Source organism: Poecilia reticulata, chromosome 16 (assembly GCF_904066995.2).
Source record: "Poecilia reticulata chromosome 16, P_reticulata-male-v2, whole genome shotgun sequence".
Classification (NCBI taxonomy): Eukaryota; Metazoa; Chordata; class Actinopteri; order Cyprinodontiformes; family Poeciliidae; genus Poecilia; species Poecilia reticulata.
In genome coordinates, this window is record NC_088845.1 from 23,668,935 (window position 1) to 23,690,783 (window position 21,849).

The following is a 21,849-nucleotide window of genomic DNA, read 5'->3' on the forward strand; positions in this document are numbered from 1 at the left end:
AATATCAACGTATGGAGAGAATGGTAACAATCAATGTGCACTATCGTAGCAGTGTTCAATGCTTATCTACAATTTTTATAACAGTGTTACAATTGCTTTCGACAAGTAGAGAAATTATTAAATTATTATTTTTAATAAACCTCACTTTGAAATAAATAGGACTAGCCCTTTAAGTTGAGCTTGCATTTAATAACCCTCACGGTGCAATGTATTTGAACAACCCTTAGATGGCAGTAGCCCAACGTCTATAGGAAAAAAAGACTGAGCCGGAGCTCATAGGGAGAACTGGGTTAGGTTTGTGGGGCAAATGACCTCATACTGTAGCATCATCTTCATCAGTAGGAGATGAAGAGCGAGTGAACTCATCCTTTCATTTTACTATCATTTTGTCCCGCTTATGGGCAAAGTCATGCTAATCTAATACCGATAACATGGAATAGCTTACAATATGAGTATTCCTGTAGTCCGACATAAAAAAAAAGATAATAATCATCTAATTACAAAACCAAATATTTTATTGACAAGAATTTGAACAAATTGTTTGCGAGAAGGTAGTCTATAAAGAAGAGGAGGCGGAGTAGTTCCCGGTGGATGTTATGATTTTATCTGTCGGAGCATCTCCGCTTAAGCAATTAAGACAGAATCCTGACACCCACGCAGTCCGCATCAGCACCGCAGCGTGTGGCGCACATCAAAAAAGGAAAAAAAAATTGGGTGGCGCACATTGCACCAAACAACCCCCCCCCCCCATCCCCCCCCCGAAACGGAATCCCAGGATATCCCACCCTCACCCACCCCTTGAATCGGAATAGCCCTCCTTCATCTGTTCTCCTCCTCTTTTACCTCCGCCTTCTCTCATTATCGCCCCCCCCACCCTCCTCCCTCTTCCTCCGCCACCTCCTCCTCATCCTCTGCCTCACGTCCCAACTCGGGAGCGCCGCCGATCGGTCGCCAGGATTTTCCCCTCTCGGCCAAAATGGAGGAGGCTTGTCGCTCATTGAGGGGATCGGATATTATGGATCGGCTTCAATGAAAGTCGCCAGGATTCGCATTCCTTGATCGGTTCCGACTTGAAGCAATAGAAACAACCCACGGATACCTAAAGCCGTTTCCGCCCGAGCGACCGCAGCCATGAGCGCAGGAGAGGGGCTAGATGAGGCTGCAAAGGACGCGGCAGACATAGCGGCGTTTTTCAAATCGGGTAAGTCAGGAGGAGGAAAAAAAAAAAAAAAAAATAGGGGCGAGTCTGCCTCTGACAGAGCCGAAGCAAAAGCTTTCCGTGTGTTTACCTGCTAGTCCTGGAGGTTATTATTTACAGATGTCACAAAATGCCTACGCGTGAGAGATGCGCCGCACACCGTGCGTCTGAGGGGCTGGAGGCGAAACAGTTTGTAGGTATTTACATCATTCCAGTCGAGCACCGACCTGTCATATTGCAGCGTTTTATGGGAACAGCGCGAATATCGCCCTGAAATTTCCGAAATGCCCATTAAACAGTGTGCCCATCTCGGGGTTGGACCAAATCTGTTGCGAGGTGTGAACGGCTAAAGCCCCGACAATGCTGATTGTTTTGACGTAACATCCATCACAAACCCACTGACGGCTCACAGAGCAGCTTTCAGAACGCACGCATAGAGGCCAGTCGACTTAAACAATGTCTGTGAAATATGTAAAAGGGAAATATGGAGGCGTGTGTGCAATGGGCCCCTCTGATGTGATGGCATCGTCAAAAAAAAAAAAAAAAAGGTTGGGCCTGTTTACTTTCAAACCCTACAGTCAAAACATCATCATCTCAAGCAGATTCGAGCAGGGTGCACTCCTGGCCCTATAAACAATGCTTTGCAAAAGTATTTATTGCTTCAACAAACTTGATTCTACTTAATTGGAGGTGCATGGCAGCACTGTAATGCATAATTGTAAGGGGTATTAGTATTTTATTTTAATAAAAGTCTGAAAATGGTGGCATGAATATGTGTTCATCCTACTTTAATCATATAATAGCTAAATAAAAACCTAAATTGTCCTTCGGAAAACACCTAAAACTTGTGTGCAATTTGAGCTGAATGTAAATGCAGCTGTTTTTAAAGGCCTCTGACTGGTTGCAGAAATGAACAGAGACTCACAGAGACCAAGTACCTCAGCATACAGGTCAGGGATGAGATTGTGGAGGAGGTTACAGCAGGGTCAGGTTGCAAAGCAATATCCAAAGCGTTGAGCATCTCACGGAGAACTACTCAATTCTACTGGGTGATGGTAGGAACACATTTTCTTCAGGAGGTGAAGGTTCACCCTTCAGCAGGGCAGCCACTGTAAACATACAGGCAAAGGTAAAACGGCTTGGTCTAGATTAAAACACATCCATGTGCTGCACTGACTCTTAAGAGTCAATTTATATTCTAAATAGCTTGAGAACTATTTATAAATGAATAGGGAAATATTTAAAAACTGTCAAGTATACAGTTCTACCATGATATATCATGAAAAGGTTAATTGGATAGGAATACCTTAGCAAGACTCTATTTATTTATGCTTATTGACCTCCAGCATGTTTAGCTTACAAAACAGAGTCTTTGAAAGGCCCAGTTTCAAGTCAAAGTCCAAGATGGTGTCCAGATCAGCACTCACCAAAACAACCAGCTGTCTCTTGCTCCTTCAGCTGCTTCCCTCTGTGACACTTGGTGCCTTTGGGTCTGCAGGTCAGCTTCCCCTCTGGCCGAGACCAAGCAGGGATGCTAACTTTTTCTTGTGTCCACCTAGATGTGATTGTAAACTCTTAGTTATCATTGATTTATCTGACTTGCACCCCCAGATATACATTGACTATAAACGGTCTGCAAGCTACATCCTTTCCTCTCCAAACTGCCACTGACAGTCAGACAGTTAGGACTGTTGTAGAAATGGATTGTATTCAAATGCCTTCTTATGTCTGGCTGGATGCCTGCCAGTGTGTATTTTCCTATAGCTGTGTTGTACCCAGCCGGAAAGTTGGCTTGCAAGTGAAGCCGGGTCTGCTTGGATGTTTGTGTAGCGACAAATGCAGTTCATACAGTATTCATGAAGGAGACAGAAATAGTTTGTACCCTGAGGAATTTTTTTATGTTTTTTTTTTTAAAAGAGACTATTATGAAGCGAAAGTATGGAAAACGAAGTCTGTCGGGAAACAGCACAAGAACACTGTTGCAAGTTGCGTTTGTCGCACACAGTTTAGAACTGAGGGTTCTGGAAGTTCTCAGACTTTTTGTTCACATTTTCTATTCATTCCAGGGGAGAAAAACAACTTTTATTGATTTCCATTGTGTTTATGACCTTCACAATGAACATATTAAGTTGTATAAAGAGTTTACTGCATTCAGCTTGTGTTTTATTTACTGTTTTTATTCCTGAACAGTTCAAAGCCAGTCAGTATTGTCACTGATGTCTCATTTGTCTTTGCTGTCTTTATTATCCATCTATATTTGTTTTCACAAACGCAGTCTGTCTAAACATGACATCCCTGTTTATTTGGTCATACAGGGACTCCATATGTGGTGCAAAGTCTAACCTTTGCAACAATCTCCCCCTAATAGATGCCAGCTTGTTGCATGTTGAAATCTTTGTACACAGCTGTAGGCTCTGGCTGATCCTAGGCAGTTTTATTTCTGAGGCTCTGTTTACACTTTAGCTGCTCTTCTTCAGAAAAGATGAAAAGCAAACATGATTGACTGGCAGCCTGATTAAAGTGAGATGCTAATTTCTTTATTAGTCAGATATGGAAGTATGATTGTAAGATTTAGAGATTTAGAGCTAGTTGTTTGGCTGATTAAATTTTAATTTGCCTCACCTGGATGGAAAGTATTATTATTGGCTTTTTGCAAGACTTGATGTTTCTTTCTGCTTGATTATTTTCAGGGAGCAGATGGTGCTTCATCTCAAGCCCACTTTGTTGCTTTGGATTACAGCTCAGCTGCTGAGTCACCCTCCCAGGTTGCTCATGCCATGACTTCACATCCCTGCTTTCAAATTGTGCCAAATATTCCTAAATGCCAGTGGCTAAACGGACAATATAACTTTATCACTTGAGTTAAGTAAAGGTAACTTAAGCCTAAGGTCTCTCTTAAAAGGCATATTTCCAGATTTTCTTCTCTTCAGTTGTGCTTAAGGCTTTCATCCATACTTTCATCCACTGGGTATACCTACTTACCTATGCAGGGTCATGGGGAACTATCTCCAGTGGTCAAGTGGTGGGTTACAGACTAAACAGTTTTGCTAGTCCATGACCACACAGAGATACAAGGACAAACAAGCCGCCACATACTCAGTCACATGAGCAATTTAATCAGACCAGTTGACCTAATGTGCATGTTTTCATACTGTGGAAGGTAGCCAGAGAACATGTAGAGAACCCATGCTTGTACTTGAAGAACATTCAAACTCCATGGAGAAAGACCTCAGGCTGGGATTCGAACCCAAAACCTTCTTGCTGCAAAGTAGTAGTGCTAACAACTGTGTCACCCTGCAGCTTGTCTATATAAAAAAAAAACTAAATGCAAGGTAGATGAGCACATGGTGGAAGTTACAAAGACTGTTACATTTGGAGAAATCTGCCATTAATGCAAAATACCATAACTAACAAAGAAGAAATTAGCCATAATTAATATTTTACTTCAGTGAAAACTTTCATCTCATATGGCAATTTGTACAGTGAGGAGGAGAAAGTCAGAAACAATCTTCTCTGAGAGGCAGCAGTTCGGAAACTGGATTCAGCTCAATTACATTTTTCTATAAAGCCAGCTGACAACAAATATCGTCTCAATGCATTATACGGAAAAAAAATCTATTCCATCCAATCATGCACTGTTTCAAAGTCAATTATATATTTTCCAATTTGATCCCAGTTATCAAACAATGCACTCAGTTTAAGTTTATTTTTCAAATTGGTTAAATAGTTTTAAGTCTTAAATAGTTTTTAAGTGACTTTCAGCATTCACTCCTTCTAGACCAGCATGAAGCATAAGCGGACTGTCGACTCCATTGTGCTGCAACTGAAGACGCAGTATCACACCGTAAAAACTCAGCTGCTATTTTTGTTGTGAAAAAAAAAACTAGCATTTGTTTTACCCTAAAAGGTTCTTTCAAGCTAGCGGCATGCAATGATGAGAGAAGCTGAAATCCTGATTATAGTCAAAGTCAAACACCTTCTCCATCATTTAGCTCAGTTGTTGAAGAAAAGAAAATAACTCAGCGGTGCAGGTAATTATCGTAAGACTATTATAAAGCGAAAGTATGGAAAACGAAGTCTGTCGGGAAACGGCACAAGAACACTGTTGAGGAAATTTACAACAGAACAGTTATTGTTTTTATGAATATGATCTATAGATGGAACAAAATGTTTTGCACTGACAGAAGATACACACAGTCTGAACACAGATTTCCTGATCCTGCGTAGCTAAATCTCTGGGGAAAATGAAGAGTGCTCACTCCTTCCTTTACTGACTTGCCAATAAGGAGCTACATAAATATACAATATTTTCCCTTAGGAAGATGCTTTTTAACACATCAATCTGCTTTATTTTTACAGCATGCATTTGCTTTATACTGCTCCATATGACATGAAGCTCTAAGACCTGGTTTCAAGGGGTTTTAGTCGGAAGGAGTTTTATGTCCAAAAAAGGCACGGACAAATTATTTATTGGCTTTGAAACATGGTGGAAAGTCAGGTTGTTATATTTGTTGGCATGGTGATGAAGATTTGTACATTTTGGACTTTATGTTGCAGTTAATTAATTGTAAGTCTTTGTACAGGATGCATGTTTTGTCCTTGTAAAGCATTTTTGCAGTACAAGAATCTTTCTCGGGATTTCAAATATTGTAATGAAAAAATGTCAGTGCTTGAGACAGATTTTCTCAACGAGTGGAAACAGACGCGAAATCAATTTTCTCAAGGTTTTGAAGACACAGGATAGAGGCATTTTAATTTACACAGAAACAACTTTGTTGTGCTGTTAAAATGCTTGTCCAGAAATGTGTACATGCTTACAGGCACCGGTTAGTCTGTGCTAAAGTTGCAGTTTAGGGCTTTTAAAAACCTGTATGTACAGCACTTTAATTTAAGCTACAGTGTATATTGGAAAAATATTGCATTCCCAGAGAAGTGACATGTAATGCACATGTTCAAGTTACTGTCAGTGATGAACAAACAAAAAACATATCCTTGTTTCCAGTATTCCCCATCACATATTTATTTTTGTATCATTATTTCCAGTCCTACTAAAGTACTTTTGTATCTACAAGTTTCAAACTCAGGGCAGCAGAGTGTGAATCCCTTCTCACTTGACCTTTAGCAGGGGTCAGCAACCTTTACAAGGCAAACAGCTATTTTTTTCCGCTCACTCCTACTAAATACAATTTTTATGGAGTCACAACACATATATTATCCTCTGGAAAAACTGATAAATCAAGTCTTAGAAATATCTATTATTCATTTTTCATGGCTGATTTTATGTCTTATATTTTTAGAACGACAAAAAAAAATTCTGACTTATTTACATAAAGAAAATGAAAGTATTTCTATGACCTGAATAGTCCATGTGAAAAAAGCTAACCCAACAGTACTTAGCCCCGATATCCACTGCAAAAAGTATAGTGGATAGTGGAAGTACAGTGGACAAATATGACAGTGTAAGTTGTAAGGGGAAATACTGGACGGTGGAATGAGTGAGATGAAGTCGAAATTAAAGATAGCAGCAGCTGTTCAGTCTGTTGGCGAGCACAGGACAGAGTCACCTTATCATCCTCCAGTGACCATTTAATCTGAGCAACATGTCGATAGTCAGATCTTGATGAAGATGGTAATATGCATAGGATGTTGCACAACAAGACTGTATTTAAAGCACTGAGTGCATTTGGGCAACAAACCTTGGCAGATTTCCTTGCATGATGTCAACAGGAAAAGTGATCTTCTGTCACAGGGGCTATTGGATTGTGTGCACATTGCAGAACTATGATTTAAAAGCTGCCTTGTTCCAGAAAAAAGGCTCAGATGTGAATAAAGTTCTGTCGAGTTCACGCAACGTTCAGAGCAGTAGAAAAATGAAGACTTGAATCATTTTGATGGATTGTCCTGGAAATACCCGTATGAAAGCAAAATGATGAAACATCCTTCAACTTAAACCACAAACAGCAGGTGTGGTGTATGTACTCCATAGTACATTTGAGATTACATTTGGGAACAACATATCTCTTAATTAACCCCGATCAAATATGTTGAAGCACTATTGAGACCTTGTGGCAAAAGTAAAAAATAACATTTGCACAGTGGAGCATTTTAAAAAATGATTATTTCATATACAGACTCTAAAGTGATTCTTAAATGAAGTTACTGGTCCGGCAATTGCATTACTTTGCCGGACTTCATGGTGAAATTCAATTGTTGTAAAGGCAGCCAGATGTATGCTCCTGTTAGCTTTCATTCATACGACAGATTTTCTTCTGCACTAAAATAGTACTGGATAAGTATGCACATCAGTGCAGTCTGTGTGTGTGTTTTTTTTTTGTTTGTTTGTTTTTTTGAGCCGTGTCGAAAATAATTGTAAATGCACGCAAGCTCAGTAGCTACTCAACAATTAAATTAACACTAGTTGCACTAGCTTTTGACTTTGTGCGTTCAGTGACTGAGAATATAATTAAGATGTGAGCATCAGTAATGACACTGCCGTTATTGACAACTCAGCGAGCTGTGTCCCTCTGTGCCCACAGCAAACCCAATGACCTGTGCCAGTACAAGATGTAATGAGAGCCGAACCATCGAGCAGTAATCTCTCATTTTCTTGTAGTGCAGTCAAAACTGATGGGAGCTTAATGACCTGTAATATCACCTTGCAAACTCGAGAGTAAATCTCGTTATTCTGCTGATGAGATGGAGGAATTTCAACTAGGGGTGAAGTCTGCTGCTTAAAACGAATCTGCAACGATAATCCATATAGTACATGTCTAAGAAAACATGCTCAGAGATCATAAATGGGGCGGATTTTGTGAGGACAAATATAGGAATGAGGAGAAAAGAAAGGGAGCTGAGGAAGGAACTCAAGACAGGATTAAAAAAAAAAGGAGAGCGAGATGCAGAAAGAGAGGACACAACACACTCAGAGGGATAAACAAGCCTTCACTCATCAAATTATAGATCTCAGGCTTGGGTGGAGCTCACCCTGTAAAATGTAGGCTGTGCTGTTCTTCCTGAGGCTTTAACCTTACGGTTAGATCCAGGGGCAGCCTAATTGGCAGTTGGTCAGACTTAAAGATCATAAGCTTTGACTGGCATTGCCTTCACTGCTGAATCTCATAGGCTCACTCGCGCCGTTAACTCTCACTTACTGAACTCAGCAAAATGAGACCGCTAAATTGAGTTATTTTGACATCCGAGGAAGGTCCCGGACATTCTGTTGGCCGCTGTTAAAATAGTTTGGATCAAACTTTGACTTTATTATCGCATATTCAACCGACAGAGATGAATGGCATCATGTTTTCTCTTTCCAGATGTTGAGAGGACTAGGCTACAACATATTTTCAAAAAAATAATCTGTAAAAATGAATCATGCAGACTGCAAGCTGTGGCCATGATGAGTGGCAGAGAGGTGGTTTATCAGAATGCGCAACTGGGAATGTGCTTATTGTGACAAAATGCATTTGTTTCTTCGTAACACCTGTAAGATTGAGAGATGTAAAAAAGTTTTCTTGATTTATTTCATGACCATCTTTGTAATGATACGTTTTAAAACATTTTAAAAGAGCTGAACTATATGAATTCATTGATATTTTTCAGGTACTTAGTGCCATTTTATCACACAGTCAAGTAACTGTGACAGTCGGTTGTTATGAAAATGCTGTACATAAAAACAACCTGAAAGAAGTTTGACTTTGTATCAGAGCCATATCTGATGCTTTGAAATTGGCTTCTGTCTCTTTAAGAACCCCCTACATTTTCTGACACGCCCCCTTCAGCAACTCCTCACAACAGTTCTTCTTCATGTCATGCATTGATGTTAATTCTCCATTCTTAGGAGCTCAGCAGACATGCAGTTCCACCATGTGTTTGCTAATTGCTGCAGTTGCTGGTCTAGAGGAGCCCCATACCTTCTGTTTTCTATTTTTTCATTGTCTTTTACAGCGAGGACTAATCAATGATAGTAGGAAGAGGGATGGAGATAAATACAGAGCTGTCTTGGGGGGAAAAAAATATCAGAGAATACAAAAACCTGACATTAGAGTGTCAGTTTTCATTAGACATATATCTGTGGAGAACCTGAAATTGATTATCAGGATGGCCAAGAAGTTGGTTACGTATTTGAAGGATGCTAACTTCACACACATACACATAACTTGGACACATGCACAGGGGTATAAATCACTGTATCCCACACACGGCGCCTAAGGCCTGGGACACACACACACAAAAAAAGATAGATGAATGATGAATGGATGGAAGAGTATTGCAGATCATAAAAAAAGATGGTGGGCTGTTCTGTGTGTCTCCTGCAAATCCACCAACTGATAAAAGAGTAGCCCCCATCTGTAAACAACAGACTCCCACCCATTCAATCCCCTCACCACTTCCCATTCCTCCCACTTCTTTTCAACATAGCTGACGTCTGTCTTTGGCTTATGGTCAAAATTCCAACAATGGTCTTTGTTTGTCACATCAGATCTTTTGCCACAACATTTATTTGTGATATTAAAATCGGAGTATGTAACTTTTATTAAAACGTGTTTTTGACATTTTCTAAAAACGTAATCCTCTTCCCCCATGTGTCCCTGTTGCCCTCTTCAAAAATGCACCACTCCAAAAAAACACAACCAATCAGATTCAAGAGGAGGGTCTTAGCACAGTCAATCATTCTCGTGTACGTGCCGCTCAATGTACTAATGGCGGAGAAATGACTTACTGTTTCAGTTTATCGGCCAGCATCGGAGGACATGCTATCTAGCCTTAAGTGTTCACAGCAGACTCTGCTGATGGGAAGAAGCTGTAGAGCAGCAGAGAGCTTCTCCCCTTCTCGGTCAGAATACTGTACACACCTTCTGACCTAGCTGTGTATTTTTGTAGTTAGTAGTGGGAGAAGGCAGAGGAGCTTTTTTGTTTTCCTCCAGATTATCTGTCTCATACTGTCATGACACAGTGATAATTTTAGTGCGTATAGTTTTTTATTTTTATAAAAGTTACATATCCCAGGCTTAAATGCTTAACAGTTGTTGTTTTTTTTACATTTTAATGTGTAAAACTAAAAGACTCCGCTCCAGTAAATGAAACCGGGAAACGGCCTTGGTGCTTCAGAATATATATTACTTATAGGTATTCATTTAGAAAATATGACTTCTCCCTCCTCGATCTGTCTGCTCTGTACTTACAGACCTATAACTGATGCCCCTCCCCTGTCACTCTTCCCCTTTAGCTCAAACCAGGAAAACATCTGGATTTGAGATCTGAAGTCACAAACCTCCCACAATGCTTTGTGGCTCTTTTTTTTCAAGAATAGACCTTTGAAAAAGGAGCCAAGAAGTCATGAGGGCATGCACTCCTTGAATCATAGAGTTCTTAAAAAGCTTCTAAAAAAGGAAAGATTATGTGCTGCACAAACTGTTACATTTTTCCTCCCGTTTTGCTAAAATGTGTTTCTGCGCTCCTCTTCGACTGAAGAATGAGAAATGTGTTTTTATCTGTTCTGCCACAGTTTTGTAAAATGTATTGTCCACACAGACACACACACGCACACACACACACACACACACACAGTCAAAATGACACACACAGTCATTTTGTATTTTCACAGTCACAACTAGTTGATTGAGGAATGAATGGATGCAGGCAGAAACCTAAGTTCAGACTTCAGCTAAGGAGCGGAAAACTCCAGAATTCGAAAACTAATGATGAGTTATGCAGCAGAACCAGAACCAGTAAGCCAGGAGGATCAGATAAAAAAAAAAAAACAGAACTTGTCTACTCTGCTCTGAATATTTTCTGACACCAATATATTTTTATCTTCTTTTTTTTTTAAATCTCTTGGATTGCAATCAAAACATGGCAATACAAGTGCAAGTAGTGATAAGATCAACATCAGAATTCAAAGACAGATCCAGAACATGACCAACGCATAGTTAGGCTAAACAAGTGTAACTCATCTCCTCTCATTGTTTAGTCTGTCCTCTCAGTCATTAACTTCCTTACTGCACGTCTGAAGTTTGATGAAAACAAAGCCAAAACAAATCAAGAAGGAAGAATAAAAAGAGATAAAACTGCTTCATTGTTATTGTGCTTGTGTAATTGTTTCTAATCGTCTCAGGCGATTAGAAACAGGAATACAAAGATGTTTCATACAAAGTAATACAAAGATGTTTCAAAACTTCATGCAAAAACATTGACACTGATATGTTTTTAAGTTACTCTTGCTGAATGTTTCCCTTTCTGGAAGATTAGCCGCAATTTGACACATAGAACTTACTAGCTTGCATTTCACATAATCATACTATAGTTTTTGAGGCTCCTACTTGTTTTCCCACACTTTTCCAGATCATAGCATGCATAGTTACCTGTCCATTTTGTGTGCATTTTAAAGCACATCTTGCATTCTGAATTCATGATTTATGATTCAAATAAGAGGGAGGTAAAAATCAAAGAAAAAAAGAGGATGGATGGAATGACATTGAATAAAACATATAAAAAAATCAAATTTTGTCAGACATGGAAGTTGTTTAAAATCCCTACCTTCCTAGCTATGCAGGGATTCCTGTAATTTTTACACACGTTGATATCTTCTGCTATGCTTCTAACACTTCTCCCTGTAGTGACTTTATATGTTTAAAACAAAGAGCGGGCATAATGTGGAGTTTGCTTTGGTGAAATCAAACCCCCGCTTTTGCGGTGTGTGTTTGCATGCATGTGTGAGACTGCTTGTCTTCCGTCAACAGCTGTGTCAAGCCTGTCCAACAGGACCTGTGTAGTCTCGCTCTCGCAAACAGACTCTTGCTGCATCAGTCCCACTGGCTTTTTGAAGAGCGAGGCTCTAATTCGTGTCACGTAAAAGCGGAGCTCTTTTGACTCGGTCTTGGCCCTTCAGCCTTCGGATAAAATAGGCCAAGGATCAGGCTTAACATCCCATCTTACTGTCAATCCTTGTAGGAGAGCGTTTACCTCTGGCAAATTGGCTGCTGCTCCACAGGATCTTTAGCACCTTTTGCCCATCTGGGTCATTATTATTATTGATTCTGTTTTATAGAGTATTCATATATAGGCAAAGTTTGCAAGCCGTAAAATGTTAAGTGTCTCCATGTGACATTTGATGCCACTTCTCTGTAATAATAATAAAAAAAATTATTTTATTGTATGAGAATTGTCTTCTAGTTATGAAATATTTATTTCTTCATGGGAACATTTGGTTCCTCATGTTCTGAGCCTCAACCTGTAAAGTTCTCTTTGTCTTCATTTTTTATTTTTTTTTTTACTTCAATTTGAAATTGATGCCAAATAATGAGTTCTTTTAATGCTTAATTAGTTTCTGAGAATTCAAAACTTTAGCATGGATCACAGCTATGACTTCACTGCCCTTCTTCTGGCCCATGTTTTTTTTTTTTTTTTTTTTACCTCAGCCCATTCGGATCCCTCTGCCCTCTGTCTTTTCACTGATAAGGCCTTGAGCGCTTTATCAGGACCTTTTCCTGGACCAAACACTTCATCTGCTCCGCGTAGAACGAGGCATACAGTGTGTAAGCAGGTGCTTACTGTAATCCTCGCTAGGCGACAGCATATGCCAGGCTGTTCTTTTCAGAAAGGCAGCCAGGAGAAGTCAGAGTGGAGAACTAAGCTGGCTGTGTCCCTCTTTCCCCTCCTCCCTGTTATCTTGTGCCACGATAGTGCCATGTTGTCGAGTGACCCAGAAAGCAGTTCTTCTTCTGTTCAATGCATGATGCATGGCAGTGAAAGTAAGCATTTGGGCGAAGGATGTATTTGGAGCGAGACTCAAATAGTGTGACGAGCTCTTTTCACATCAAGGCATCAAAGTTTTCATTAATGTAAGTTTTATAGTGCTTAAACCCCAGTGTGTGTGCACAAGCATCTGTGTGCAACATGCAAGATGGTGTTTAATCTTAGTTAGGGGACAAACCAGATATCTGGATCAAAGGGTTGTTGGTACTGTAAGCACCCTGTAATTCCACCACTTCAACAGGCTTTGCTGCATCTCCAGTTGGTTGCAGCGTTCTTCAATCTGTTTGTGCCTCCTTGAACTCATCATGCATCTCTCTGTGTGTGTTTGTGTGTGTTTTTTTTAGACTGCTCTCTTCCAAAATGTGAATCCAAACTGGATGGCCCTGGTCAAACCTCAGGTAGGTCAAACTCCTAACGGTGCGACAGTCATTCACATCGTGTCTAAAGTATCTCAACACATTTATTTTTTTGATATTTTACCATCAGGTCTATATAGACCTGATGGTCTATATAGATTTTTTTTTGGGGGGGGGGGTTATAGTTTTGGTGTATAAACTGGAGCTTGGATTTTTTCAAGTCAGTGAAATTACTCTGTGTTTTTGTGTTTAGTGTAAAGCACTTTGAAATGCCTTGCTGCTGAAATGTGCTACAAATAAAATTTGATTTGATTTGGTTTTAGTCTTCCGAGTTGGCAATGAAATAATGTAGGAGCCATTTTTTAGCCATCTGACTGGCTTTGTAGTCCAACAGATGTGGGAGGGGCAGCACTGCACTTCTGTTGTAAAGTAAAACTCTGTTCACGCTTTCTACTTTTTGTTATGTCATAAATTAATCTTAAGGGAAAGCTCAGGTTGTTTAAAAGTTAATTAAAGGAACGTACTATATTACTTCACTAAAGTTACTCTGGCGAACTTTGCTGGTTCTGTCCAACCGCCTGAGCAGCTGATCCAGAGAAAAAGCCGATATTTAGTAAATATATCATCTTCCCTGTCGTTTGACAGACTCCTTATCTGTTTAATTGAGTTAAATTTGTGGGTTTCAACCCACAAGTTTAAATATGTTCAATTTGAAGTGTTTTGAATTGCTAAAATAAGCTAAAACAAGAGTGAGTTTATCTGACTAGCTATTACCCTTTCACTATTTATTTACTTTTCTATCAGTCTGAGAGAAGGCTGATAGGAGCTTTTAGTTATTAAAGGTGACACTTGTTAAAAACAATTAAAAAAAAAGAAGTGTATTCTTTGACTAAATGTTTTTTTTATTAATGATAATTAACTTCTCTGAATCTCACTTTTAAAGTCTGGACTATCCAATTGGATAAATATAAATGCTATAAGAGAAAGTTTTGGAAACTGAAATATTTACCAACCTTACTAACAAATACCAGCCCATGCACTGAGGAAGAAATATTTGTTGTTGTTAAAACGTACAAAAAAATGAATTCCATTTTAAATCAAATCTTGCGTTTCCTCAAAGCTTCCCTGAATTAAATCCCATCAGATTGAATTTCTTCCATGCACAAGCAACTCTGACCTTGTGTGTTGACATCTCCTAATGCCTCCTGGCCACTAAGACTATAAATACACCAAGTCATTCTCTCATGGCTTTCTTGCTCATGGTCATAAAAAATGCCAGTTAAGTGCCCTGAATCTGGATATGCACGTAGATTATCTCAAATAAAGGGAACAAAGTATAGTTTTCATTTTTTTTTTTTTCCCAGTGTAATCTCCTTTGGACTTAAGTATATAAGGACGCTTTGGATATCTTCCATAATAAGTTTAATTTATGTTTTTACTAATCCACGCTTGGCCAACTGGCATACAGAGGCAGAATTTTATTTGCATTGCCATAGTGGGAGGAAACGGGGACAGTTCCTGTCCAGATTCATGTCGTGATAGATTTGCAGTTTTGGACCACGGCAGAAGAGCATCATCATGAGCCGACCGTGTCTGATGTCGCTCTGAGTCTGACATGCTAGACTCTGTTTGACCCGATGTTTTTTCCAACTAGGCCATGCACGGATGAAAAGAAGATTGGTTCTTATCGACAGCTTGGCCCATTATTCCCAGTTGCCAGATCGTAAATGGAAGCTAATGTAAAATGATTGGGATATGCCAGGCAAATCCCAAACCCAGACCTTTAACCACAACCTCATGAATTTCTCCCCTAATGCTGAACAAATGGCACAATGCAGAGCAGCACTGGTGTCTCTGTACATTTCTGCTGAAATGAGGTAGAAATTCACAAGCTGCTAACTGCTGACTGGAGTTAATCAGGCTGTGCTGCTTATTTATGGCTTTTTGTTCCTGTTTCCTTTTCAATTACTGCAAACACAATTAAGTTGCTGTCGAATGAAGCGTCAATTTAACAAACTGCCTCAAGCATCTCGGTTTACAACAACAGGAAATTAACGGTGTTTTCTCGGAACACTGGATTCTTACATCTATTTCATCTATTTTGTTGAAAACTGATTAGTTCTGAATGAAGAACTGTTTATTTATTTATTTTATTGGTCTAATAGTAAGTGAATGAAGGACTGCTGCGTTTGCCTGAAGTTGTGATTGATTTCTTTGTTGTTGCTCATGTTTCCTTTTCAAAAGTCTTGACGTAAACTCAACAGCTTCTTGTTCTTTAATTCATTATTTTCTTAGACTAGTCAACTCAAAATGAGTCTGTCTTTTTATGGGAATAATTTGTTGACAGCGTAATGAGTTTTTGCTTTCTTGCAGTTTTGATATTTATCGATTAATACGATTTGTGATTTGTCCTGCGAAAAGGAAGTCTCCAGTGTAAAACAAAGCTGTGATAGAGAGTAATTAAGGCTTTGTTCTGTGTCACGTATACTTTTAGGGTTGACCCGGAGTAACCCAACATTTTCACATTTTGCCACGTTAAACCATAAACCGGCTTGTTTCTATTTGAACTTTAAACAGCACGCCATCGGTGTGTAAAACCATGAAGTAGAGAGAAAATGATATATGAATGTTGAAAATTCTTGCAAAATAATATTTAAAAAGTGTGAAATGCATTTGTACTCTCAATCTCCGTTACTTTGACACCCTTGGCTAAAATTTGTTAAAAACGAGGCCACATTATTGAAATGCATAAAGCCAATGTGTGTGGAATGTAACATCCATATAAATACTCTATGAAAGAGTTTTGTTGGTGAACATAAGTGAAGAAGCAACACGAAAAAGATCAAAGGCAGGTCAGAGATAACATACCACAAAACTTAGTGGGGACAGATAATGTGAGGATGCTTTTTTTTTTAGCAGGGAAATATGGAATGGTTAAAGTTGATAAAAGATGGATGGAGCTAAACACAGGGCAATCTGAGAAGAAAACTTGCAGAAGACTTGAAACAAGGGGATATGTTTACCTTCCAGCAGGACACACAACCCTTAATTTTATCCCAGTTAAAGTCTGGACCTAGAGCAAATTGAGAATATGTTCTGCAAGACTTACAAATTGATGTTCACAGCTGTTTAACTACACTGCAAAGAAGATTTGGGACATTCTTTTTTTGTCCTTCTGCAGATTTGTAAAACTAATTTAAAATTTGCAATTGTAATCAAAGCATGAGGGTTTGTAGTAAAAACTGTTGACTCAGAGGGGCTGATGCCATACTTTTTTAGATAAAAAAAAATGAAAATAGTATCCCTTTGCTTCCATTTCAATTACTCACTGCTTTGTGTTGGTGCATTGCATCAAATACCAGGAAAACGCACAAAAGTTTATGGTTTGACAAAATGTAAAAAGAAAAAAGAGATACAAATACTTTTTCAGGATGTCGATCACTTTCCACCGTTTGTATTTTTGTACATGACAGGAGATTATTCTTAAAAACATGCATGCATACATGTTTCTTTGTTGAGGACGCTTGTCCACAAAATCGCAAAGAGTCCCTTGCATGCACTCTTAGCTTGCATATGGGCTTCCAGACTAAGCGTGCTCAGAGTAAACAGTTGGACTCTCCCCCAGTTATGCTCTGGATCTCAATCCAAGATAATCTGTCACAGTAGCCAACTGGCTGTTCAGTCAGGATCATTCTGATCTCTTGCTGTACTAAAGGGATATAAGCATGCTTGGTATGGTGAATTAGATGGGAATTTTCCTCGCTGGCTGAAAGTGAAGATAACTTTTTCAGCACAGAGGGGGGAGATTGAGTGGTCTCCTCCTCTGCGCTGCTTTCCTCTCGTCTCCGCCATATGTTTCTGTTCAGTTTAATTCAGCAGTGAGCTCAGTCTCTCATCCCTGCCCACACTGAGCTCACTGTGTGGTTCCTATTGAACTGGGCTTTGAATGCTAACCATGTGCACCGCGGGTAGACAAGCAGCCAGGCATGCTCCCTCAGTCTGTCTCTCTCTTTCACTCTTTCTCTTCCTGACACACACACATGCACACACACTCCTCTAAGCAGCGGAGGAAGTGGTTTCCTCTGAGTTCATTGGATTTCTGTTTTTTGAAATTGTCCCCCTGCAGATGCCTGGATGGTGAAGAAGAGGCTTGATGGTGTGTGTGTGTTTGCGGAAGTTGTTTAGTGTGAATTAAGTTAGTTCACTTTTCAAGTTCATGTCTCTTTTATTTTGATGTGTTCTGTTTCTTCTTATCCCAATAAATGGTAAACACGTAAAACTAATGTAATACAGACATATCAGGCTGTTTCTGTTTCTGGCTGATAGGAATTTACAATTTTCTTCAAAATCTAACTTGCACATTCTGAACTTAACTTTCAAGAAAAAGTCAGATTTGTGATCACTACTAATTTACCATGAAGTGTATTTGGCTCTTGTTTGTTATGTTTAATTGTGGGTTTTAGCAATTGTTTATGTAAAGGCCTTTCCCAGGATTGACACTGCAAAGTTATCATGGCTATAAGTTCTATATTTCCATCATATTTCAGTGATAGAAATATGAAGGTCAGGAATGTTGGGAATGTTTTCTTTAATAAATATGTATGGCATACTCTACTCTTGAAGTAAATATTGGATTATGTTATGGTAAGTTTATGAACTTATTAAATAATCTTAAACAGTAAATAAGATGCCACTTGATGCACTGTCTGTCACAAATCAGAGCTAGTCAATGATACATGAGTGTTTTGCTAGTGAAATGTCCACCGTTATTAAAAATGAACTGACAGAACAAATAATCTGAACACAATAAAATTCTTCATAGGTTATATTTAAAGTCCTAACACCTAAACTGAAGATATTGTATTTTAATGTAATGGTCAAATCCTCTACTTTATTAAGACAAATACAAATTGTTTGGTTGAACTTCATTTGAACTTGCTTGTAGAAAATAAAAATAGTGTTGCTGTCATCTAACTCACAAGGAAGCGTGCAGGATATACAAGCAGTGTCCATCCTAGTATTGTCCACAGAGGGTTGTTTACACACATCTGCCTTTAAGCACCTGTGTGAACTCCTGTGAATATTGTTTATACTAAAGAGCATCCTGACTTTGTGTGCTTTTTTTGCTGTGTGTTTGCACAGGCAACTTTCATTGGATCACTCCTGTGAGTGCAGCATTAAGCATGAGTGCTAAGGATAAAGTAATTCACAGTTTTAGTAGTTACAATTAATCCTGACAGCCGCAATTACTTATTTAAAGTGAACTTACCAATGGATTTGTATTTGGATTACTTTACCCAATGTGTTAGATGTATTTATATTTAGATAACCTCTACTTTTAAAAAATCTTTTAAATGTCTCTTGGATGTTTATTTTCCGTATGACTTTGTTTTTTATTTTTATTTTTATTTTTTATTAGTACAGCACTTTTGTAAACTTGTTGTTTTTGGATGTAGAGTTTAGAAATAAAATGAATCTGGATTTTTGATGCAGTTGACGACAAATGGCTAAGCTAAATTTCAGCTGGATGTGATGTGAGCACTCTTTTTACCTTTAAAAATAACTAGTAACGAATAAATAACTAATGTTATTTCTCCTTAATTACACAGGTCCGTGCATTCTTCTGAAATGGTAAATGGAACCACAAACATCCAGAATTGTTTACTAATTAATAATTAGAACTAATTGGTTTTAGTTAGAAATGATACAAATTAAGTAGTATACATTAATTGTAACTTAAACATCTTGCACAATCTGTGGTTGTACAAGTTGTTGTTTAAATGTTGGATACTTTGTGTATTTAGAATGTTGTTTTATCTGTTACATCACTCAATTAAAACATGTCTGAAGAAAAATAAAAACGTGGTGTCATTCTCAAGACAAATGGAAAATATGGTTAAAAACAAATAGGAACCAAAACGGCAGATATTCTGCGTGTGTCTTTGCGAGTCAGTATGTGGCTATCACTAAAACGTGTTATAAATAAACAAGTAAAACGTCATAATAATGACAACTGTAGGAAAATCGAGTAATGTTATTTTCTAAAATGCAATAATTATTGCCATATTATTACCATACATTTCACACCTTTGAACAAAACTGTCAGGATATCAATATCCATGATGAATGTGCACAATAATAATTATGATGCAAAATGTTAATATAATAAGTAATAAAAAAAACTCTATCATGCTGAATGTCTTTAGCTATTGTGAGAACACAGAGCACAAGTCACGATATTTTCCTGCACACCTAAAATGTTTTTCTTTTTCAATCTGTAAAGGGATAGAGAGAAGAGGAGATGAGACCAAAATGTGTGTATAATCACACGTCTGCACCCCCACCAAAAAGTCATTGATCAAATTCACCAGTAGTATTTTTTTTCTCTTCCCTGATTAGAATTCAGATCCGTTCCCCATGACATCCACACACAAACAAGCGCATTAGACGTATAAATACGCCACCATCTGCTAATAAGCTCCATCTGCCGTACACTGAATTTACCCCCGAAGTCATGTAGAGTTTCTCTTCTGTCAACATTACATTCTCTCCTTCTTTCTGAATGCGCTTTTTTTTGCAGGATCTGGGATCAGTGCAACGGTCACGATCTATTATTGATGCTGTGTAGACAGCCTTTTGACAAATAGAGGTTAGCACGACAGCGTAATTTATTGTTATGTGCCCTCCCCCTCAAACCCTTGCGCCATCCCTTTTCCCCCACATCATCATCATCATCATCATCATCATCATCATCATCATCATCATCATCATCATCTTTGTCCTCTGCCTCTCAGATCATGCTCTTTTTCTTGGGAGCACTGATGCATAGAAAAACGAGGTTCCGCTCTCTCCTGCGTCCAATTGCCATCAGCCTCTCCCATGCGGATCGGCCAATCGCTCTTCTGAGCGGGGCTGACACGGGAGGGGCGGAGAGTCAGGGACGGGGCGAAGGGGGATGTGTTGTGTTCGTGTGCTCTTGCTAGCTGCTCCTTGACTTGAGGAATATAAAGGATGCTGCTCCAGGAGCGGGGGGATGCCACTGTAATGCCAGATCTTTGCTAGTCAGCGAATGCATTTGTAGGTCTCGATTCCTGTGCTGCTGAGGAGTTATTTTTATTCATTGAAATTAGCGACACTGGAATATGTTGTTTTCACAGCATCTGTGCAAATGGATCAGTGATTAAAATTTTATTTTACGTGCCGATGAATGCAAAACTCAAGATGTCTTGATCTGTGCCAGCAATGTGTTTCGAGGGAAATCCACAACTCGGTTTAGAAATGAATGCACGTCAAGTGGATCTGATGCTTGCAGTTTCTGCTTTTGTTACTTAATGATTTGATTGACCTCTTGTGCTGGAACATGCTACATAAGGATGATTGACAAATGCTCTCTGAATCAAACAGATAATTCAGAAAAGAGCTGATCATAAAGGAATTGGAGAGGTAAAAGCCATAAAAGAGGGATTTTCTTAGACGAGTAACTTTTTCATTGAAGCTCCTTTATGGATGGCGGCTCCTTTTCTCTCTGGCTATGGCTCTTTAAGTGGTTTAAGGGAGTAAACGGGCCAAGGACATGTCCATCCAGATCCTATCTGCCCCCCCGTGTAAGTATGACATGTTTACAGAGTCCCACAGCGAAACAAAATGCAATTTTTTAGGCTGCTTTGTTTTTGTTAATACGCTTGGCGGCAAAAACACAGCTCTAAAGTTAGATTTCAGAGGTCTGCAGGCTAACTATTAAGCGCATGTGACTCATGCGGTCTCACCTCTTCTGCTGCTACGATCCGTGTTTACATGGAAAGGGGGTGTAACCGTCAAAGATGTAAGACAGAAGATCTGTGAAGTGGTCGGGATTGCATAATTTGTTTCACACATAAAAGACAAAATAATTGGCATGTTTTGTCATGTATTCCTGAACTGAAATATTATACCAGGCAAGAGATTAAAGAACAAAGATCTAAAGATTGGAAGATGAAGCTGGAGTCTAGACCCCTGCCGATGAATTATATTGTATAAAGCTGAAGAAGAGCTTCGGAGCTATCCTATGTAAGTTTAGCTGAACAGGAACCAGATGCTGCAGCACATCTGGTTACAGGCAAACGCCTAATGTTTAAAGTTTGTTTTTACACGTTTAAAGTTCTTAAACGTGTAAAATACCAATCTAAAAGCTATTAATATAAGTCATCACTACGCTTCGTTACACTTTTTGTAGATAAAGATATTTTATTTAGCTTCAAATATACATCCTGACCCTCGAAATCAAATGTAGTGATCCATAAGCATTTATTTTTTAATTGTCTTGTCAGTATTGATTTCTCAGGAGCTCAGTGATGGAAATAGGAAGGTCAGGAATGTTGGGAATGTTTTCTTTAATACATATGTATGGCATACTCTACTCTTGAAGTAAATATTGGATTATGTTATGGTAACTTTTACTGAATTTCAAAATTTCTGACTCTTTAAACAAAGACATAAATATTCCCCCCTCAATATTCCTTAATCTCTTGTCTTTGGAGATTTATTAATTATTATTATTATTAT

General features: G+C 38.7%; 1 protein-coding gene across 5 annotated transcripts in view; it reads left to right on the forward strand.

Moving 5' to 3' along the window:
* The first annotated feature begins 851 nt into the window (after positions 1–851).
* The window catches only part of triob (trio Rho guanine nucleotide exchange factor b), a 97,610-nt gene continuing 76,612 nt past the window's right edge, over positions 852–21,849 (forward strand). For 2 of the 5 annotated variants that reach the window (XM_008432167.3, XM_008432168.3), the window contains exons 1-2: positions 852–1,201; positions 13,297–13,350. In XM_008432167.3, coding sequence (XP_008430389.1) covers positions 1,132–1,201; positions 13,297–13,350 — 124 coding nt within the window. In that variant the 5' untranslated portion in view covers positions 852–1,131. Of the gene's footprint in view, positions 1,202–13,296; positions 13,351–20,344; positions 20,913–21,849 lie in introns of those variants that run through there. The other 3 variants (XM_081597708.1, XM_008432160.3, XM_081597711.1) reach the window with 2 other exon arrangements.